At 42.0% G+C, this 19896-nt stretch overlaps 1 protein-coding gene across 4 annotated transcripts in view; it reads left to right on the top strand.

Annotated features, from left to right (window-relative positions):
- Positions 1-2254: 2254 nt before the first annotated feature.
- Positions 2255-19896, top strand: part of KIF3A (kinesin family member 3A) — a 30198-nt gene continuing 12556 nt past the window's right edge. The window contains exons 1-12 of one of the 4 annotated variants that reach the window (XM_030572464.1): positions 2255-2416; positions 4139-4218; positions 5670-5952; positions 7382-7526; positions 7821-7905; positions 9248-9353; positions 10496-10635; positions 11300-11497; positions 13759-13933; positions 15612-15710; positions 17871-17942; positions 19868-19876. In XM_030572464.1, coding sequence (XP_030428324.1) covers positions 5763-5952; positions 7382-7526; positions 7821-7905; positions 9248-9353; positions 10496-10635; positions 11300-11497; positions 13759-13933; positions 15612-15710; positions 17871-17942; positions 19868-19876 — 1219 coding nt within the window. In that variant the 5' untranslated portion in view covers positions 2255-2416; positions 4139-4218; positions 5670-5762. The remainder of the gene's footprint in view (positions 2417-4138; positions 4219-5669; positions 5953-7381; positions 7527-7820; positions 7906-9247; positions 9354-10495; positions 10636-11299; positions 11498-13758; positions 13934-15611; positions 15711-17870; positions 17943-19867; positions 19877-19896) is intronic. The other 3 variants (XM_030572461.1, XM_030572462.1, XM_030572463.1) reach the window with 3 other exon arrangements.

Below are 19896 nucleotides of genomic sequence, written 5' to 3'. Positions count from 1 at the left end.
TATCTCCAGAATCTGTTCCTTCCTCTTTCCTTTCCTTGCATTGAATACTGCCTTGACTACAACAACTTCCTTCAGAGTCCTTCTCTGGTGTACTGCTGTGCAATTTCTCCTATAGCTCCAGCCAAAATGCAGTTTCCTTACCCGCTACTCAAGGATGATAGGAATTGGATCTTTGCCTTGGTTTCTCATAAGACAATCCAAGCATCTCTTCTTCACTCTTGTAGCTCTATATAACTGCTATTGACTTTCTCTCCTCCTACACTCCCTCCTGCTCCTTTTGTTCCACCCAAGCTTCTCCCCGACCGCTTCCCTCGTCTTTTTCCTCCATGCCTAATTTTGGATTCTTTCATTCAGCACTTTCATATGGAGTAGACCCCCAGCTAACATATGCCATGCCCTTTCAAAGCCCCAGCTGATCTGTGGAGACATTCACACACCATTCCGTCTGTGTACTGTATTTGAACCTCTTCTTGCCTTTAAGTTATAAGACTCTTGGAGGGGAGGGCTAAATGTCTCCATTAGGATTGTTTGCACACTGTAAAGTGCTATATACCATTGTGGTGCTATGGACATAATGAAAAATAGCTGTGAAGAGATTATGTTTTACTTACTTGTTCTCACTTTTTGACTCACTTTTGACACTGCCTATAGGTCTGAGGAAATGATACACACACCTGTAATTATGTGTAAGTTCCCATGCATATGCCACATGATAATTGCTAGTTGTATAATACTATATTAGGTGTCTAACCCATCCTCTTATAAAAACTTAGTCTTGACTCCTGCCATATTTCCACTTTCTCTTATAACCAGAAGGGAAATGTGCACAGTTGCTAAATGTTACAGACCTCACCTTCTTTCTTCTGATACTGATGTTTTTTGTAGATCTGTGCAATCAGAAGCCGAGTTTCCCCATCTATACTTCTTCCCCTCTCCATGGCTGCCCATTGTAACTGTAAATGGTGGTCCCTGTAGTTGTACCTAGTGCAGTTCTACTAGTACTCTGCAGATGGTACAGGACTCCCAGACCTTACACAGATTTGCTTTGCAGGGAATGTGGGAAAAACTCCCCATGGATTTTGGGGGAAGGATGGGAGGAGACGAGAAGAATCAGATATATTTCATGTGGAATTAGGAGCTATGGGGTAAAACCAAAGCAGGGTTTTGCTGTTTTACAGTTACTATGCAGCTTATGAGGGAATAATTTCTTCCCAGCCCCCAGTGCTCAGGATGTACATGCTAGAACCGCGATTTGGTCCTCAGTATAAAAATACCGTGTTCTCATTTTTCACAATGGCCCCCTTAAGAGAAAATTGGTCTCAATGTTTTTTCACCTTACTCATGTGAGTAAGCCCCACTAAAGTCAATGAGAGTATTTCTGTGAGGAAGGAGACCAGGCTTGATTTTGTGCTGTGCAAACGTGAAGGCATCAGCACTTTGCAGGACCAGACCCTTTCACTGTGTTGTGTAATAACTGCTTCCCATCGGTACATGTCATCATGTCACCATCATTACAACAGAGCCTTCTACCAACTAAACTAATAGCCTGACTATGGTGAACACTAACATCTACAGTCACTGGGCCAGGTTCTCTGCTGCACCTTGCAGCAGACAGGAGGCCATCAGAGAATTGGTTATTGTCATGCCACCACCTTGGTTAGAGCAACTTGGGATCTTGCTCTGACCTAGGCCATCTGGCAAAAGTCGGGCAAAGAGGCCACCTGTCAGGTCAGAATAGCCAGAATCTAGCAGTGCTCCAACCAGGCCTGTCTCTGGGTCAGGAGACTGAGGTAGATATTAGCAGTATAGACCAGTGAATCCTCAGATGGCCAGATAATGCCAGATTCTGTCCCTTTGCTGGAGTCTGTGTGGGTGTAGGGTGAACAGCCGAGCTGATCAGACTGCAGGATCAACTCCTAAACTGGCCAGAGCACGTGGAGCTCTCTGGATGAGAAGCCCTAGATCAGTGCTAATGATTAGTTAATTAGCATTAATTCTTGTTTTGGGACCAGCTTCCGCTCTGGGCTGCGCGTGGCCCCCGCTCAGCCCGCAACCTCACCAGAGCCAAACCCCGCGGAGCACCGGGCGCGGCCGCTGCAGTGAAGCCGCTTCGCCCGGCCCCTGCCTCACCCCTCATTGGCTGGAGCCCTGCACCAATGGCTGCGCGGGGAATAGATGTGCCCCTCCCCATCCCCAAGCCCATTGGTTGAGCGGCCTCTGCATGGCGCAGGGGTTAGTTGAGGGCCCAGTCACTCGCGCGTGGGGTGGGGCCAGGTGGAGCAGGCGCCGCGGCTCTAGCGCCCGTGTTATTGTTACATTGTATCGGGTTCGGGGTTACACTGGGCCCGCCCTTCCCCCTCGGGCGGAGAAGCTGGGTGCGGACCGGAGCCGCCCCACGGACTCGCTCAGGATGCCGGTGAGGATCCAGAGCCGGCCCGCGGTCCCGCCTTCCCTACCGCTACGGAGCTTTGTGCCCGTTGCTAGGGTGGCGCTGGGCCTGGGAGCAGCGGGGAGCCTGGGCCGGCTAAGGGTGGGTGGGGTGCGGGGTGCAGGGGGTCTTTGGGCTGGGAAGGGGGGGGTCTGAGGGGAGGGGCTTGGCATGGGGGGGTGGAATGTGGGCTGCAGGGGTCCTTGCCCCAGGGAGGGGAGGGGCTTGGCATGGGGGGGTGGAATGTGGGCTGCAGGGGTCCTTGCCCCAGGGAGGGGAGGGGCTTGGCATGGGGGGGTGGAATGTGGGCTGCAGGGGTCCTTGCCCCAGGGAGGGGGGGTCTGAGGGGAGGGGCTTGGCATGGGGTGGAATGTGGGGTGCAGGGGTCCTTGGGCCTGGGAGGGGGGGCCTGAGGGGAGGGGCTTGGCATGGGGGATGGAGTGTGGGGTGCAGGGGTCCTTGCCCCAGGGAGGGGGGGCCTGAGGGGAGGGGCTTGGCATGGGGGATGGAATGTGGGGTGCAGGGGGTCTTTGGGCCTGGAAGGGGGGTCTGAGGGGAGGGGCTTGGCATGGGGGGTGGAGTGTGGTGTACAGGAGTCCTTGGTTTGGGGAGGTGGGTCTGAGTCAGGGACTTATCATTGGCACATGGAGTACAGGAGTGGGTCTGAGATCATGAGCCTGGCACTGAGAGATGGAGTGCAGGGTACAGGAGGGCGTGGGCTAAGAGTGGTGCCCACTCAGAGGTGAAGGATGCAGAGGGGCCCTGGTAAAGTGCTTGTCTCTGGGTAGCACGTGTAGGATGCCCTAGGCTTACAGTGCAGGAAGGCTCTGGAGCCCTTAGGTTTGGGGTACTGGACCTAGAGTTCACAGTGTGGGCAGGTGCTAGTCAGGTATAGGAGTGCTGGTCTGGGGTGTTGCTGAGTACTGGGATCTGAGAGAAGGGAGGGCAGAGAAGTGCTAGACAAAGTTGATTGCAATTTGACACAGGGAAGCTTAAATCATGTGCATTTATAAACAGGCAAGATGATGCTCTTTTATAATGGATAAGCCTGATGGATGGTGGAAGATCTGGGCAATAGCCTACTATTTCTTAGAATAATACCCTGTTTTCTCCACGCCAACTGCTGTTCAGTATATTTCATGGTTTTTACCAATAATTCTGTATGCAAACAAATCTCACAGGTCAATGCATAAACTGGTCATTGCAGGGTTCAGAAAGAGAATGGCTTCCACACCTCAAATAGATTATTGTACAATGAAAGTGTAGAGATTTTTCACACCTTCTTCTGAAGCATTGGGTAGTGCTAGATAGTAGGCTTCTTGAGTGAATGGTTTGTATGTAGTACGGCAAATACTATATTCCTATTACTGGGTTGCAGAACATGCATATTTCAGTTTATTATAGATAATAACATGCTGCTGTGCCTCTTGTGGTCTCTACTTATTCACTAAGTCATCCTGAGTATTGTGCACACTTATTATGTGATAAGGCTATTTTTTTTTAAGGTAATATGCTTCCTAGGTCCAAAATACCTGCCTTTCCAATACTCATTGACAGGTGCTTTTGGTAATCTATGCTGCCAGAATGATTGGTGCCCCATGTACTGTCTGATGCATGCCCCACAACTTATTTTTCTTCATATGGTGAATCTCAACTAGTCACAGAGGTTTTTTTTGTTTGTTTGTTTGTTTGTTTGTTTTTAATGTTAAGGAGCTAGAGAGTTCAAGGAATTTCAAAGCACATAATATTCAACTGCTGGGAAAGCTGTATCTCTCACCCATCCCTTACTGGTTAGTGATTTCATTGTTCCAGTGGAATATAATGGTAACCAATTTAACAATCTATGGGCAGATGCCCTTTCACTGTGTGGGGAGTGTTATACAAGAAGAAAGTTATTCTAAAGCTATTTCCTTTTCCTCAGTCTTACTGGGTTCAGCTTTAGCCAGTTCTACAACTGGGTTCTCCTAATGGCTTCCTAAAGAGTAATGGGAGAAGGGACAGGTTCTTGTGGAGTGACGCAGGTGAGGTCTTTGGAGATGGAGGAACTTTTGCCTGTTATGACCCACTTGCTTTGTAGACCATATCAGGGAGTGTCTCTTACTTCTGGGGCCCCTAGGTTTGGAGTGCTGGTTCTGTGATGGAACAATAATCGATCACCCATTCAGCCGGGTGAGTATATGTACTTCTCTTGTCTGGGAACTGGAGGAGCTCATCTACTAGCGGAACAAATGCTGCCCAATTGTGCTTTGGCCTAAAGGTTGACAGCAATCCAGAATATTAGCTGCTGACTGGTAGCAAAAAAACAAACAAACCAACCCCACTCTCCAAATGCTAACATCCTGATTAGCTTGCTTAGCAAAAGTTAGATGCAGGCTGGTAGTTAGCAACCTTTGTAGCATCCAGTGATAGGATTTTTAGTACTGACTGGGCAACTGTAAGTGTTAAGATGAGTGATAGATATCTTTCATCAGCAGTGTTCAGTCTCGAAGTGTGTAACTGTTGGCTTACAATTCATATTTTGAAATTCTAGATGACAGAATAGAAAACTTGCATGTATTTTAGGAGTATATAAAAGACACAGCACCACAAATAGGGTCCCCCCAAGTTGCACTTGACATAGAGCTGAATGAAATGTGTATATGGACTTTTTTGAAGTGAATATTTGCAAAGAAATTTCTGTTTTATTGTGTTCATGACCCTTCTGTATTTGAATTCTAGGAATGTTCAAGCTTACATGTGGTGTTAGTGTACGTAGTTGCAAAATGTGAATTTTACCTTGACTGTTCAAAATCAAATGTTTAACAGTATAATTGATTGTAAAATCTTCAGTTTGTGTTCATTACTTACTTACTTCTTTCAGTTGGAATAAAAACGTCAATGTAACTAAGCAGTACAGTGCACGTTTTCCAGTGAACAAATATTTTCGACAAAGTGCGCAAACAAAGAATCACTTGTTGAAAGTCACAAATCTTGAATGACGAATAAATTTGAATTTCACAACCTGTGTATAATTTGTGAACAGAAAAAGGTTAATTTAATCAAATTAGTTCTTTATTGCACTTTAATTTCTTAGCCCCAGTTGTAAATCAGTCCTGTTCTGAACACTTAGGCCCCTGATCCTGCAAAGACTTGCATGTACTTAAATATATGCAGTGGAATTATTCAGTGTGTACACAAGCACATCTGTAAGTCTTACATAGTAACAGATGAAGATGTTTTATTTTGTTTTTCATGTATGTAGGTCAACAAATCTGAGAAGCCGGACAAGCCTGAGAGCTGTGATAATGTCAAGGTTGTCGTCCGATGCCGACCTTTCAATGAAAGAGAGAAAGTAATGTGTTACAAGATGGCAGTTAATGTTGATGAAATGAGGGGAACCATTACTGTACATAAAACAGACTCTTCCAATGAACCTCCAAAGACATTTACATTTGATACAGTTTTTGGACCAGAGAGTAAACAACTTGATGTCTATAACTTAACTGCGAGACCAATTATTGACTCTGTTCTGGAAGGATATAATGGTAAGTCCCTTATTGTCCTAAAAATTAAGGATCTCTTATGCAGTCAAAGTTCCAGCTGATTTTAGTAGGAGTTTATCTGAAGAAAGACTACTGGTGCTAGCGCCATATTATTCATATAGTTAACTGTAACGTCGTTTTACTTAAAATAGAATGTCCAATAAGGGTATTCACAATTCTGAGTTCCCTGTTGCTAGTGGTTGTGCTTTTATAATTGGTAACACTTAATTATCAGTTACTTTGTGAGCATCAGGTATTATCAAGGTTAGTGGGACAAACTTCTCAACTACTTTTTTTCTATTTGTAAAGGATTTGCATTTTATTTATCTTTTTAGCATACTCGGATTCTTGAGTGCTTTTCTTCTTGTAAAATATCAGTTGCCCTGCATGTGTCAGCAACTCTGTATTAACAACCTGGCATATATGTATACTGGAAGAAAAATGTTATAAATAATAGTAAGTTGCAAAGACTTCAAAGATCTAGGTGAAATACTTTATTTGTATTGGGGTTATTGTAGATGTAATAGGAGGTTCCCTGAAGATTGAATGCTAAGGCAAAAGCTTTGTTAAGGCTGTGTGTAAAGTGTATCCAGATATTCAAACAGAATTAATTATCTGTTTTTGGCCAAGAGTTATTTGTAGCAGAAACAAAGCATAAACCTGACTTAGGAGCCAAACTTATTTTTGCAGTACTTGGGTTCATAATTCTGGTAAGTCTTTCTGATACAACTGAAGGAGGAAGTTCCATGCCTCAAAATTGGTGATGTAATCCAAATTGAGTTTGAAAATCTGTATCTTGGTTTGTGCTATGCCCATATGTGGCCTATGCTGAATCAATTTGAGGCTGCTACAACTGTGGTTGAGTGAATGCTGATGCCCACCCATGGGGAGTGGCCTTGAGGCAAACTCACACCACTCCACAGCCAGTTACCCTTTTAAAAAGAAACTTATGTTTCTGCCTTATGCTTGTCTTAACAGGTTTGTACATATTCTGGAACATGAGCTATGCTTGTCTAGTTAATTACTCTTCTTTGCCTTTGTACAAGACAAAGATTGAAATATTCTTCTTTTTAAATTTAAAGGAAATGAGTAAATGGGCCTGAACAGAGTCATTCATTCTACACTTGCATATTTGTTCTCCCTGTTAATAGAATGCATTATTGATTGGCCTAGCTCCATTGGTTTGTGTGAAACATATTCCTAGAGCAATTGTGCTTGACTGAAATAACACATTAGTCATTTGTGGTGGTTCAGCCCTGTTTGCAAAGACTGTACAACACTTACATTTCCTCTAGGCCTGTATACTGTGTATTGGAAAAGCTGGTCCATTCTAACTCATTGTTGCTGGTGGTTTTGGTAGTGCATAGGTAATGATTAAAAACTGCTATTTTTGGTATTACAATTCATTATACATATTTTTCTTGTACTGCAGGCACCATCTTTGCATATGGACAGACTGGCACAGGCAAAACTTTTACCATGGAAGGTGTACGAGCTGTTCCTGAACTTAGAGGAATCATCCCCAATTCATTTGCCCATATATTTGGTCACATTGCAAAGGCAGAGGGGGACACAAGGTGAACTAATTTTCTTACTTCGCCTCATTCCTGTCCCTGAGACAAGCAATAGATTGAAGAACAAACTTTCAAAGATCTTGGGTAAAATCCTGACCCCATTAAAGTCAATGGGAGTTTTGCCATTAATTTCATTGTGGGCCAGGATTTCACCACTTGTGCTTAAGCACATCTTTGTTTATGAATCAGTAAGCTGTCAGTTTGTATTAGTACTCTGCATGTTTTCTTCGTACACTGAGATCAAAACAGTTACATTTAACAAATATTTCAGTTTACAAATGTCATTTTTAATCTTAGATTTTTGGTTCGAGTGTCTTACTTGGAAATTTACAATGAAGAAGTGCGGGACCTGCTCGGAAAAGACCAGACACAGAGACTAGAGGTGAGGATGGAGTGTTTTGAATCACTGACATTTTTCGTTTTCAAGGAACAAATTGTCTCTTCAAGAACAACTGAGTATTAAAAGAACAGACAGACCTTGGAGGGGAAGAAAAGTTTTCCTTAGCACCAAAGGTGACCTTTTGCCACTATCAATATTTTGCCTTTTGTCATATTTCCTTCTCACTTAACCTTTTAGTCTAATCATGTAACATTATTTCCCTCAGACTTTAGATTAATTCCCCTCAGGAGAACTTGGGGAAGAATAGATGAAAATATTCAAAACAGGATACAAAAACATATTCTATTCACCACCTGTATTGCTGTCAAATGAACTCAGTGGCTGAAGTTTCTTTGTCCTTTTACACTGGTGTTTTTCCTGTGATTCCTTCAGGGAACTTCTTTCACTTTTATGGCAAGCTTTCTCACAATCTTATGATTGTCCCAAAGACTTTTGGGAGCTCCCTGACAGACTGTAAAATGCTCAGTGAGTTATGAACCTGTTACAAGCGTAACAGTTTGTGAGGTGGTATATTTACTCTCTGGTTCTAGGCCATTGGTTTTCAACCTTTTTTCATTTGCAGCCGCTTAAAAATTTCGAATGGAGGTGTGGATACCTTTGGAAATCTTAGACATAGTTTTCGGATCCCAAGGGGTTCAGCAGCCATGGTTTGAAAACCACTGTTCTGTGGTAATGACAACCTTTCGTGGACCCCTTCAACATATTCTGCAGACCCCCAGGCTCTAAACCATGGCTCTTTAGCTGACTTCATAACAACTCTTCCCAGGGCTAGGGGCAAAGATGTCGGCATCTGTACAGAATAGGGGAGTGGCATGTGGGGTGTACTCTTCAGATATTGTAGCAATCCCATAAACCTTTGTCTGTTTGAAGTACTTCTCTTGAGAGAAGAAATAAGAGATGGACAAGCCAGCTTTTTATTTTTAAATACATCAGAAATTCCCAATGGTTCCTGGGGCCAGGAAACAGTTGATTAGACTGAGTGCTTTCTCTTCCTTTGAATGTGCTATGTGCCTAATTCCCTCTCTGAACCCCTCTTTACGATCTCTTTTTGGAGATTTGAGGCTTCCTCCTGACTGGTGTTCCCTCCATTTGATTTGCCTTGGCAGAAGGGTCAGTAGAAGGCTACAACACTCTTGATCCATAGGCATATATGGTTCTGATAAGTCATGCTTATATAGAACAGAAACTATGCTTCTAGAAATAGAAGTACACTAGTGCATTATGTTATGTTAACTGGTATATGTGAATACTGCAGAGAACAACTTCCAAAAATAATCTCTGTGCACCTCCTGGAAGTGTTCAAGCAAATCTGTTCCTTCTTTAGGTTAAAGAGAGACCTGATGTGGGAGTTTATATCAAAGATCTTTCAGCTTATGTTGTAAACAATGCGGATGATATGGACAGAATCATGACACTAGGCCACAAAAACCGTAAGTAGTACTCATTATTAGGGTTTTAAACTCTTGTCCAGAGCACAGTTTAGTGTAGCACTGTGCATTGCCATGTAGACAGTTGACTTTTGAGACCTGAGTGCAATCTTCAGGAACAGCATACTCAGCTGAGCAGCGAGAGGGGTGTCTCCTTGCTAAGTCCTGTGATTCAGGAGCAGCCAGTGGAGGTAGGACAGACCCTAAACAGCAGTTTTTCTTGGCTGGAAGGTTTGTTCCAATATGGAGTCTTGATGGTGCTATAGTTGAAGGTGTGAGAGTGGGGCTTGAAAGTGCTGCAACTGAGGTGGTGAGAATACAGCAAAGCAAAAGAGGGAACCACTGGGTCTTCTAGTTGGTCTTAAACTTGCCCATTCATTCTCCTTTTCTTTCTCTCACCTTTGCCAAGGTGAACAAGCATTAGACCAGTGTTGTGCTCTGTAGTGTTGTAAACTGGGATGTGATTGCATCCCAACAAAACAGCTCAGTTTAACATCCAGGACACTTTCTGAATGAAGTATTATAGGTTAATATACAAATCAAGCAAGGGTTAATGACTATTACTGCCGCTACATTGGAAACTGCAACATTTTTACTGCTCTTAAAATGCAACTCAATCAGCAAGGATTAATGGTCTGACTCTATTGGGTACTGAGCATCATCTGTCTTAGATTTGCAGTCTTTGCTGAGTCTGTTGTTTTTTCCAAAGTAAATGAATGGGTGTGAGGCTGCCTGGTGCCTTTTGGGATTGGGCCTTGAAAGGCATATGCAGGGATACAACTAGAAGCAAAACCTCTGCTTCTCTTTCAAATGATTGCATGTCCAGACTGAAGATGAATGCTGCAATTTCAAGCACCAGAAAAAAAATCCTTCATCACACAATCTGAGGGGAGATGAATCACATTTATTAGCAGCATCAGGAACCCTGCAGAGTGTTGGTGTTACAGCTGAGATAATTATTCCACACTAATTATTAAGTATTATCATTTTCAGAAGTTAAACAACAAGTGTATTCAACTGTTTTAAGTATGATTATAATCTCTGTAAATTATAACTGTTTAGTGGTGTCTTTGTTTTCAGAGTAGGGACTATTTTACCATACAGTTCATTGTTAATGCTGATGTTCTTGGGTCTCTTCACTAAAGGTTCTGTTGGTGCCACTAATATGAATGAGCACAGTTCTCGTTCCCATGCCATCTTCACTATTACCATTGAGTGCAGCGAGAAGGGTGTTGATGGAAACATGCATGTTCGTATGGGCAAGCTGCACCTTGTAGATCTAGCTGTAAGTAGTAACATGCAGATCTAACAAAATGCTGGTTGTGGATGGTTACTGATTGTTATGCTGGACCCTTAACAAGACAGGCAAAAGGCATTGCCCCTCCTTCAAAGAGCTTACAACTTAAGGCCCAGATCCAGTAAGAGTTTCTGTGGGGACAGACTGCTGTGAAACTCCACTTAAATCAATGCAGTTCTTCCTGAGTGCAAGATCAGCCTATGTGAAATAAATTGGAGGATTGGGGCCTGCCTTAGACATGCATAATTTTCCTGATGGAGGGGATGGCCAAGGGAGGACAAGGGGGTATAATAATCAGATTTTTGAGGTTACTCAAGTGTGTTATGTGCATCTAGACGGTTCCATTACATTCTTTCTTGTGAAAGGGTGATTGTTTATAAGTTACTTGATGATTTTTTTCCCTCTTATATCCATTGATTGGGGGAAGCAGGAGATCGTATTTAAAAGCTTACCATTTGGGTGTTAAGCAGTGTTAGCTACAGTTCGTTTTTTCTAAAATAAATTTTTGTATATGAGAACGGTACGTTCTGTTTTTCCAGCTATGTCATTTTGCTGTGCACTCTTCAGTGCTACCATGAGTCTGAAGATTCTATTAAGACCTGTTTGACCCTGTCCTTTCCTCCTCTAAATGCCCTTGTATTCCTTCTGCCAGGGGTCAGAAAGGCAGACAAAAACTGGAGCCACTGGGCAACGACTAAAGGAAGCCACAAAAATTAACCTTTCGCTTTCCACTCTTGGGAATGTTATTTCTGCATTGGTGGATGGCAAGAGCACTCACGTGCCCTATCGTAACTCTAAATTGACTCGACTTCTTCAGGATTCCCTAGGGGGCAACTCAAAAACCATGATGGTAAGAATGGGATACACCAAAGTTCAATGTCCCAGTAACCTGGTTTATATCTTTAAGGTGGAATTGAAGTAAAATTATCATGGGAATAGTCTGACGCTGGTATTTATCTCTTTTATTTCAGGACTGTGCTCTTTCATTGATGCATAGAAATATAGGGCAGAAAGGGACCTTGAGAGGTCATTTAGTCCAACCCCTATGCTGAGGCAGGACAAAGAACCTAGAACATCCCTGATATGTGTTTGGGCAACCTGTTCTTAAAATCCTCCAATGATGGTGCTTCAACAAGCTCCCTTGGAAGCCTGCTCTGGTGCTTACTGTTCTTACAATTAGAAAGTTTTCCTTAATATCTAATCTAAATCTCCCTTGCTGCAGGTTTAGCCCATTACTTCTTGTTCTGCTTTTAGTGGACATAGATAACGGTTGCTCACCATCCTCTTTACAACAGCCCTTCACATATTTGAGACTTCTTTCAGCCCTCCTCCCCCTTCCCAGTTTTCTTTTCTCAAGACTAAACATGCCTAGTTTTAACTTTTCCCCATAGGTAGGGCGTTACCTAATTCGTGGTCCATTTTGATTAATTTCACAGTCAGAGGATTAAAAAAATTATAAATTTCATGATTTCAGCTATTTAAATTTGAATTTACAGGGTGTTGTAATGGTAGGTGTCCTGACCCAAAAAGGAGTTGAGGGGGGAGGGTTGTGAGGTTAGTGTGTGTGTGTGTGGAGTGGGGGTGTTGCAGTACTGCTACCCTGACTTTTGCGTTGCTGCTGGCACTGGTGCTGACTTTAGAGCTGGGCAACTGGAGAGAGGCAGCTGCTGGCTAGGAGCCTAGTTCTGAAAGCAGAGCCGCTGTCAGCAGTGCAGAAGTAAGGATAGCATGGCATTGCCACCCTTACTTCTGCGCTGCTGCTGGCAGGGTGCTGCCTTCAGAACTGGGTGCCCGGCTAACAGCCGCCGCCCTCTGGCTGCCCAGCTCTGAAGGTAGTGCAGAATTAAGGATGGCAATACTGTGACCTTTCCCTAAAATAACCTTGTGACCCCCCTGCAACTCCCTTTTGGGTAAGGACCTCCAATTTGAGTAATGCTGGTCTCCTAAGTTCCCACTAAGCGACACAGCAGCCTATTAAATGCTGTGCAAGCACTCAGGGTTGCAGTGTGGAGAGAAGCCCCAGACTCAGCCCAGCCCTGGACCTGCCACGGCCAGGGCAGAAATGCCTATCCTGCTGCCCTAGCCCCAGAGCTGCCGTGGGGAGAGGTGCGTCTCCCCTCAAGCCCAGGTGCTGCTGTGGTGAGAGAGAGCTGGGGGGAGTCCTCTCTCCCCACCGTAGCACTGGGGCAGCCTGCACCCCAAATCCCTCACCTTATTCCCCCTGTACCGCGACCCTCTGCCCCAGCCCTGAGCCCATCATTCCCTGCCCCAGCCCTGAGCCTGCACCCTGAACCTCACACTCCGAACCCCTCGGCCCCACCCCTGCCACATTAATTTTATTATGTGCACCAATATGGAGGTGATATGTCACACATCGCCTCCATATTCATGCACATAACAAAATTCATTCCTCTCATGCGTGGGAAAAATTAGAGGGAACGCTGCTGGTCTCCCCCATGGAATCCCTATAGTATAGGGTAAAAGCACACACAAGACCAGATTTCATGGAGGGAGACCAGATTTCACAGTCTCTGATGCATTTTTCATGACCGTGAATTTGGTAGGGCCCTACTCATAGGTCAGGTTTTCTAAACCTTTTGTCACTTTCTGTACCTCTTCTCTGGAATTTCTCCAATTTGGCACATCTTTCTTAAAATGTGGCACCCAAACTATATCCAGAATTCCAGCTGAGGCCTCATCAGCGCCTCATAAAGCAGTACACTTACCTCCTGTGTCTCTCATATACAACAGTCCTGTTAACATACTCTCATTCTGTACAGCTTTTAGCCTCACCTTTATCTGAATATAAAATTATCACTTCATGGACATGGGAGGCTATGGACCAGCACAAGAGTACCCAGACATATAGGGCCAAATGGAAGCTATGCTTGTGCATTCCAGGGCAGAATTAGTTCATGCTCTGGAGGCAGCAAAAAAGTACAGTTTGCAGGCAGAAAACTACAGGAAGGGATTTGTAGAACAGGGTTTGGGTCTGCTTTTACATTTCCTGGTCTTGCAATTATTTGTATTTGTGTCATTCAAGCTTTTACATGCTGCTAAATCCCATACACACAAGTAACTCCTTTTTTTTTTTTTTTTTGTATGTAACAGTGTGCAAATATTGGTCCGGCAGACTATAATTATGATGAGACTATCAGCACACTAAGATATGCCAACCGTGCCAAAAACATCAAGAATAAGGCCAGAATTAATGAAGATCCCAAGGATGCCTTGCTCCGTCAGTTTCAAAAAGAAATTGAAGAACTTAAAAAAAAGCTGGAGGAAGGTAACTCCCCTTGTTTCTAATAATGTTCTCTATACCTTTTAGATTATTCCATTCCTGTATGACACGTCTCCTTTTTAAAGATGTACCATGGTATGCTTTTCAGGAGTTTTGTAATAACATCTGAAGTCCCCATGCTTTTAAATATGAGTTTTAGTTATATAATTGTCTCAAGTAAAGAAAAGAAACCCAAAGATCACCCATAAATAGAAATAGATGGCATGCATATAATTCTATGCTGAATGAAAGCTAGAGCTTTTCTTCAGTTAAGTATTGGATTTGTCCACTAGATGGTATTTAGAGCTAACGTAAGAGAGCAGATTTCATCATTTCTTTTCTTCTTGGTTTAGGTTTGGATGTGACCTAGACATAGTTGAAATGTACTAATTTTTAAAGTCTCATTCATGTTACGTTAATCACAAATAGGCTGGGGGCAAGTGCAAATTGGAGGTTTAAAAAGCATAATGACAAAGGGTTAAATCGTCTCCTAGCAGAAGAAAGTGCGTGGGAGGGGAACAAGTGCCTCCAAAACCCTCAAACTGAATTTGTGGAGGTGGCAGTTAAGTCTCTTTATAAAGAATAAGGGGGTAACACTATAAAACCATATGGTTCCACAGGCTCTTGAGCAACTGAACCCTGCACATCCCACAAAGGAGAACCAGCCTCTTCCTAGATGGGGTCCTTGGCAGCATATAGCCTGAGGGAGCAGAGCTGTGATTCCATTGGTTTATACGACCACATGAGTATCCTAACAACTGTGGTTAAGGGAGAAGGCACAGAGAAGGAGATTTCCAATCGGATTTCCACTTGGAAATCTTTTCAATCCGAGAGAGACATGGAAAGTACATCAGTGTTCCCACCTCCTGTTCTTAACTCATTATTTCAACCCTGTTGAGTCCCTTTGCTAATTTTGGGTCCCGCACTGCAGAATAAATGCCTTGCAAATGGAAGTCTGATTAAAACGTACAGCTGAGAAACTGACACTAAAACTCATGGATGTAAGGATGCAGCTGTGCTACTTTTCTGAACTTTAAAGTGTAATTAAGTGCAAGAGTTCAGACAGACCTTGGTTTCAAATTCAAGTTGAAGCATTAAAAAACCAAAGCATACTGTGATTATAGCAGAGAGCCATTTTTTCAGAAAACAATTGAGAGACTCTGGACATTTAAAAATTCATCTGTGTGGCATAATACTTAAAGTGTAAATATTTATTCCTGATGAACACAGTAGTCATTTTTCTCTGTATTTAAAATTTAATCTGAAGTGTTTAGAGGCAAAATAATACCTTGTTGAAGAATCGTAGCATAATAATGCTTAGCACTTATGCTTTACAAACACTGTAATATTAGACTCCAATCGCAAACTTTCTGAAATACATAATTACAGGTAGAATGTTGGTATGTCGTCATATTTTGGAACTGGACTCTCAGCCTTACTGAGATTGCTGGTTTAATATTTATCTGTTTTTATACGCTGAAAAAGAAACATGTACCTATTACATAAGTAAACAAATGGAAAAACCCTGATCTCCCCCAAATCTGCGTTGCCTGTACAGTCATTAGTACCTACTGCCAAGACACTGTTCAAATAAAATTGAAGGTAGATAAAATGCTGCTGTTACAATTACTTGTGTGATATGCTGTGAAAGAGAATGCCTTGGAAACATATTTTTGTGTTTTAGGGGAAGAGATATCTGGCTCTGATATAAGTGGTTCTGAAGATGAAGATGAAGATGATGGGGAGGTTGGAGAGGATGGGGAAAAGTGTAAAAAACGAAAGGGTAAGGTGTCAGCATGCTCCAATTCTCTTTTCCTTTGTCATCAAGAAGTATCCAGAAATATCTTTGCATAAAAGAATCGGTATGCAACTTTGCTTAAGTATGAATTTAACTGAGACTGTAGTAAAGTTGTAGTGCCCGCTGCAATTATCATGCCTCTTGTAGAAACTAAGCCATTTGAAGCAGTCAGTCTAGCTAGACTGCTATACCTTTATATAGCATCTGCTACCACTTTTTATAGTTTTGCTTGTAGTAACTTTCTCTTACGTGGTGGTTCCCTGTTTACAGCCGGGTGGCTGCGTATGGTTTGTTACTGTGCACGTCTGAGATTAATTGCAAACACACGCAACAGAACTGCCTCTGGGATATGGAGTTGTGGGGAGGGAGTAGGGTTGCCAATTCTGCTTGGACGTATCCTGAAGGCTTCATCACATGACATAATCTTTAATTAAAGATTAATCTTTGAATCCTGGAGGGTTGGCAATCCTAGGTGGGAGAGTCCAACAATCTGCCATGGGGAGACAGATCAGTTTCTCAAAAAACCCAGGAAACTTAGTGGCCTTGTCTAATAAAAGCCTGCTGTGTGTTTGGAAGAGATGAAGGAACTCCCATTGAGTTCTCTTTGCTGGGAGTAGAGACCATAGGCTTGGGCTCTAATATTACAAGCTAAATTCATCCTGTTGGTTAAACTATTTTAGTGCTCAGACTTCTTTCCTGTCTGAAGGGTAGAATGCATTTAAACAGAATTCCAGACTTAACGCTGGAGGGAATCTGTTTTACATTTGACTTCACTCTGTTTTCTTCAGAGGGGCCCCGAGCTCAAATGCCAGTTTTAACGAACCTTTTTATGTTAAAGGTTTACACAGATGTAAAAAGTGCATCTTGCCATAGTGAACTCCCAGAACTCCATCCTGAGCCTAAATTCTGCAGCTTTCTCTACAATCTGTTTCATTGTTGATGTTTAATGATGCCTCAGTCACATTATTGATTATCAGTATTGCAACATAATTATATTAAATCTACAACATGATGTTTGGTTTAAACAAGTCCTTACAAGCTTATGTGGGATTGTTTTTGATGGGTAATGTTCATGTTACAGCTGTTTGTCATGTTCAATCAAATTGCTGCTAGTGCTGGTGTGTTTTTAAAAATCCACGAGTGGCCTTCCTGTTTTGTTCACGTTTTCAGTTGGTTAGATATTACATTTACATGCACACTACTTGATGTTCATAGTGGGTTGTTAGCCCACAAGGGCAAAAAGTAGAATTGTTGTCATTGGTCTTCAGTACAATTATAGAAATCTCTCTGGGGGTGAATTTCTGCTTTCAAGTTAACTGATGCAAATCCAGAAGGTTATCTGAGTTCAGAATTTAGCTCAAAGTGAAGTAATATGCCCTTCATTGCTAAGTATTATAAATCTTCAACATATGCCAGTTCAGAGGATTGTATGGTGCTGAGAATCTCCTGTCAATTAAGATTAATTGAATCTAGAAATTCATTGCATATACTATTGTTTAATAGGTCTGTAGCCTAGCACTTTTCTTGTGTGCTAGGGTCGTTTCTTGTGGCAAAAAAGCTGACCACCACATCTTATGTTGGTGCTTTAAACTAGTTGACTATAAATAGTGCGGTGGGTCAAGTGTTCTTTTGGGATTTAGTTACCTTAGTGAACTGTTCAACAGGTTTCTTTTTAGTAACTGCCCCTTTGCAGGCAGGTATTATGACCCTTTATAGGACAAACCCTGTTTGGATTCAGGTGCCTGATAACAATGAATGGTGCATAATATTTTCCGAGTCTGTAGAAGTAAGGTGAAAATAGGCATGAGAGTCACTTTCCATTTTGAGCAATACAACAAACAAAATAACTAGGGGTATTGGGTTTCACACTAGACATGGTCAGGATGGAGTTTTGCTGAAATATGGTTGTTCTATAGCATACATTTTAGAATGTGAAATGGTGGCTCTACAGAACTGAATCCAAGAGGGATCCAAGCAAATGCTTCCAAACAGAAGTATTACTTTGCCTTTTCAAACCAGTTTGCGGGTTCTTCTGGGTTTCTTTGGATTTCTTTCCTTTGGATCTAATTTTTAGCTGCGTGTTTCTTCATATTCTTGTTTCTTCTTTCCTGGGTTTTCCGTGGGTCTTACTTCTTTGTTTTCCAGGCAGTAGCAGCAGCAGTAGTTCAGACTCCACATGCTCTGTCATAGAGAAACCTCTGGATAAGTCCTTCACTAGTGAGTGGGAGCTCTTAAGTCACTTAACAAAGCTTTGGCCTTTCCATAACCTGTGCACTCCATTTTGTAAATGCCACACTGCTCCTTGCCACTTTTTTTTTATTTAAGAGAAAAATGTGGATTTATAAGTTGGCTAAAGCATGCTTTTCTTTTGCTGCTTCCAAGCTTTAAACAATTGTTCAACGTGCAACTTAGCTTAATGTTTGAGATGATGTAAGGCAAGTTAGTGCTTTGTTCGAGCTGTCTGTAAAGAGATGGGGAAATAGGATGGAAAATCCAATTCCAGTTTTTGTTTCATTGGTTTCCTTCTCTATTAAGACATTGACAGAGGACAAATCAGTGGAACAATCAAAATCCTACTTTAGATTTATAATCTGGAAAGGGGGCTAGGTAGTATTTGGTTAATTCACAGTCCTTTGATCTGAAGAGATCTGGATTCAGATCTTTAAGAGGTGGCAAGTAAAAGTGACTTGTCTATTGTGGAAAGATATCCATGTCTCTATAAATCATCATTTGCTTGAGCATTATTGCCATTCTTTGTTCAGAGAAGAGACCAGTGGTCTGGATGAAGAAACTATTGGCTTAGTTGCCCCTGGCTCTAGGCAGGGCTTTTGGTCCTCTTATGAACACTAGAATTAATTAGAGATGACTGTTTTACTCAAAGTACTCTTTAAAAGCCCTAACTCCAGGTTGGTGGAACTTTCTAATACTAGTTTGTAGCTTACTTCTGCAAGCCTGAGTCACACTTTTCCCCTTTCTTAGGCAGAGAGAGGCTGATAGTTCAAGGTGTTGATATCTAGTTATATCTAAAAGGGAGAGCTCCTTAGTTTCTAAACTGTTCATTTATTGGTGGTATTAACATTTTCCCACCAATCGTAAAATACAAAATCCCATTTACTTGTCACATTCAAGAAGGCTTGAAATGTAAAAACCCTCTAGTGGTTTACGGTATTGGAGGCATTGAAGTGCATTTGCTTTTCCAAACTTGCTTTTGACCAGAATATTTGGATGTGGGCAATTTACTTAATGGCAAGTTGTCCACTGAAATACTTGGGGACCACTCCACCTCCTGTCAGTGGGTGAAGAGACTCTGATTAACTATGATGGAAGTTGGCTCAGGCCGTCAGTGGTAGAATGAACACTACTTGTTCTACAGTCAAAATAGTAGTTGTCCTCATATGTTGTGTTGATCTTTTGCATGGTATCTTCCTTCTGTATTATCCTTTTTTTTTTTTTTTTTTTTTCCTGTTTCATTCTGATCACACCTGCTTGAATAACCAAAATTGGCCATATACCTCCATGGAAGCATCAGTTACTGCAAATAACCTACTAATATCCTGTTTAATTGAACATAGAAATCTTGTGCTGAAATCTCGTATGTGCAGTTGGTCATATAAAACAAATTATTGACTTGGAAATCTCACTAAAATGCAAAGCAAGCTTTCTTTCTGTGTGCTAAGTTTATACAGGTAATGTAAAAAAAAAAAATTGGCTACCTTGAAAACATAACTCTTACTTTCGGGTGGTAGATGCCCTCTTGGATGTTTCTTAGGGCATGATCTTTGCGGCAGGCTCGTAATGTCATATATAGAATCTGCATTATATTGAACTGCAAGAATGGGTTGAAGATGAATCGGAATACTGAAAAAAAAATAATAAAAAATAAAAGTATCCTTTGGTTCAGAAAATTTACTCTGGCCAATCCTAAAATCATAACGCAAATATTTGTTTAATGGCTTCTTATGTCTCAATGATTATTCTGCTGATTTTTTTCTGTCTGTAGATGCAGATTTAGATGAATCCTTTTACTGATACTGATGATCTTTATCACAAAACAATCAAGCAGTAATGTTTTTCTTTTTCCTCCCCTTTTTATGCGTATGCTGCCTATCTGCGATTTGCTTACTACTTCCTCTTAATGCAAGATCAAGCAGGTTGGTGTGATTGATTTGTG

This window comes from Gopherus evgoodei, chromosome 8 (assembly GCF_007399415.2).
Source record: "Gopherus evgoodei ecotype Sinaloan lineage chromosome 8, rGopEvg1_v1.p, whole genome shotgun sequence".
NCBI classification, from domain to species: Eukaryota; Metazoa; Chordata; order Testudines; family Testudinidae; genus Gopherus; species Gopherus evgoodei.
This window is presented reverse-complemented; position numbering and strand designations above follow the sequence as displayed.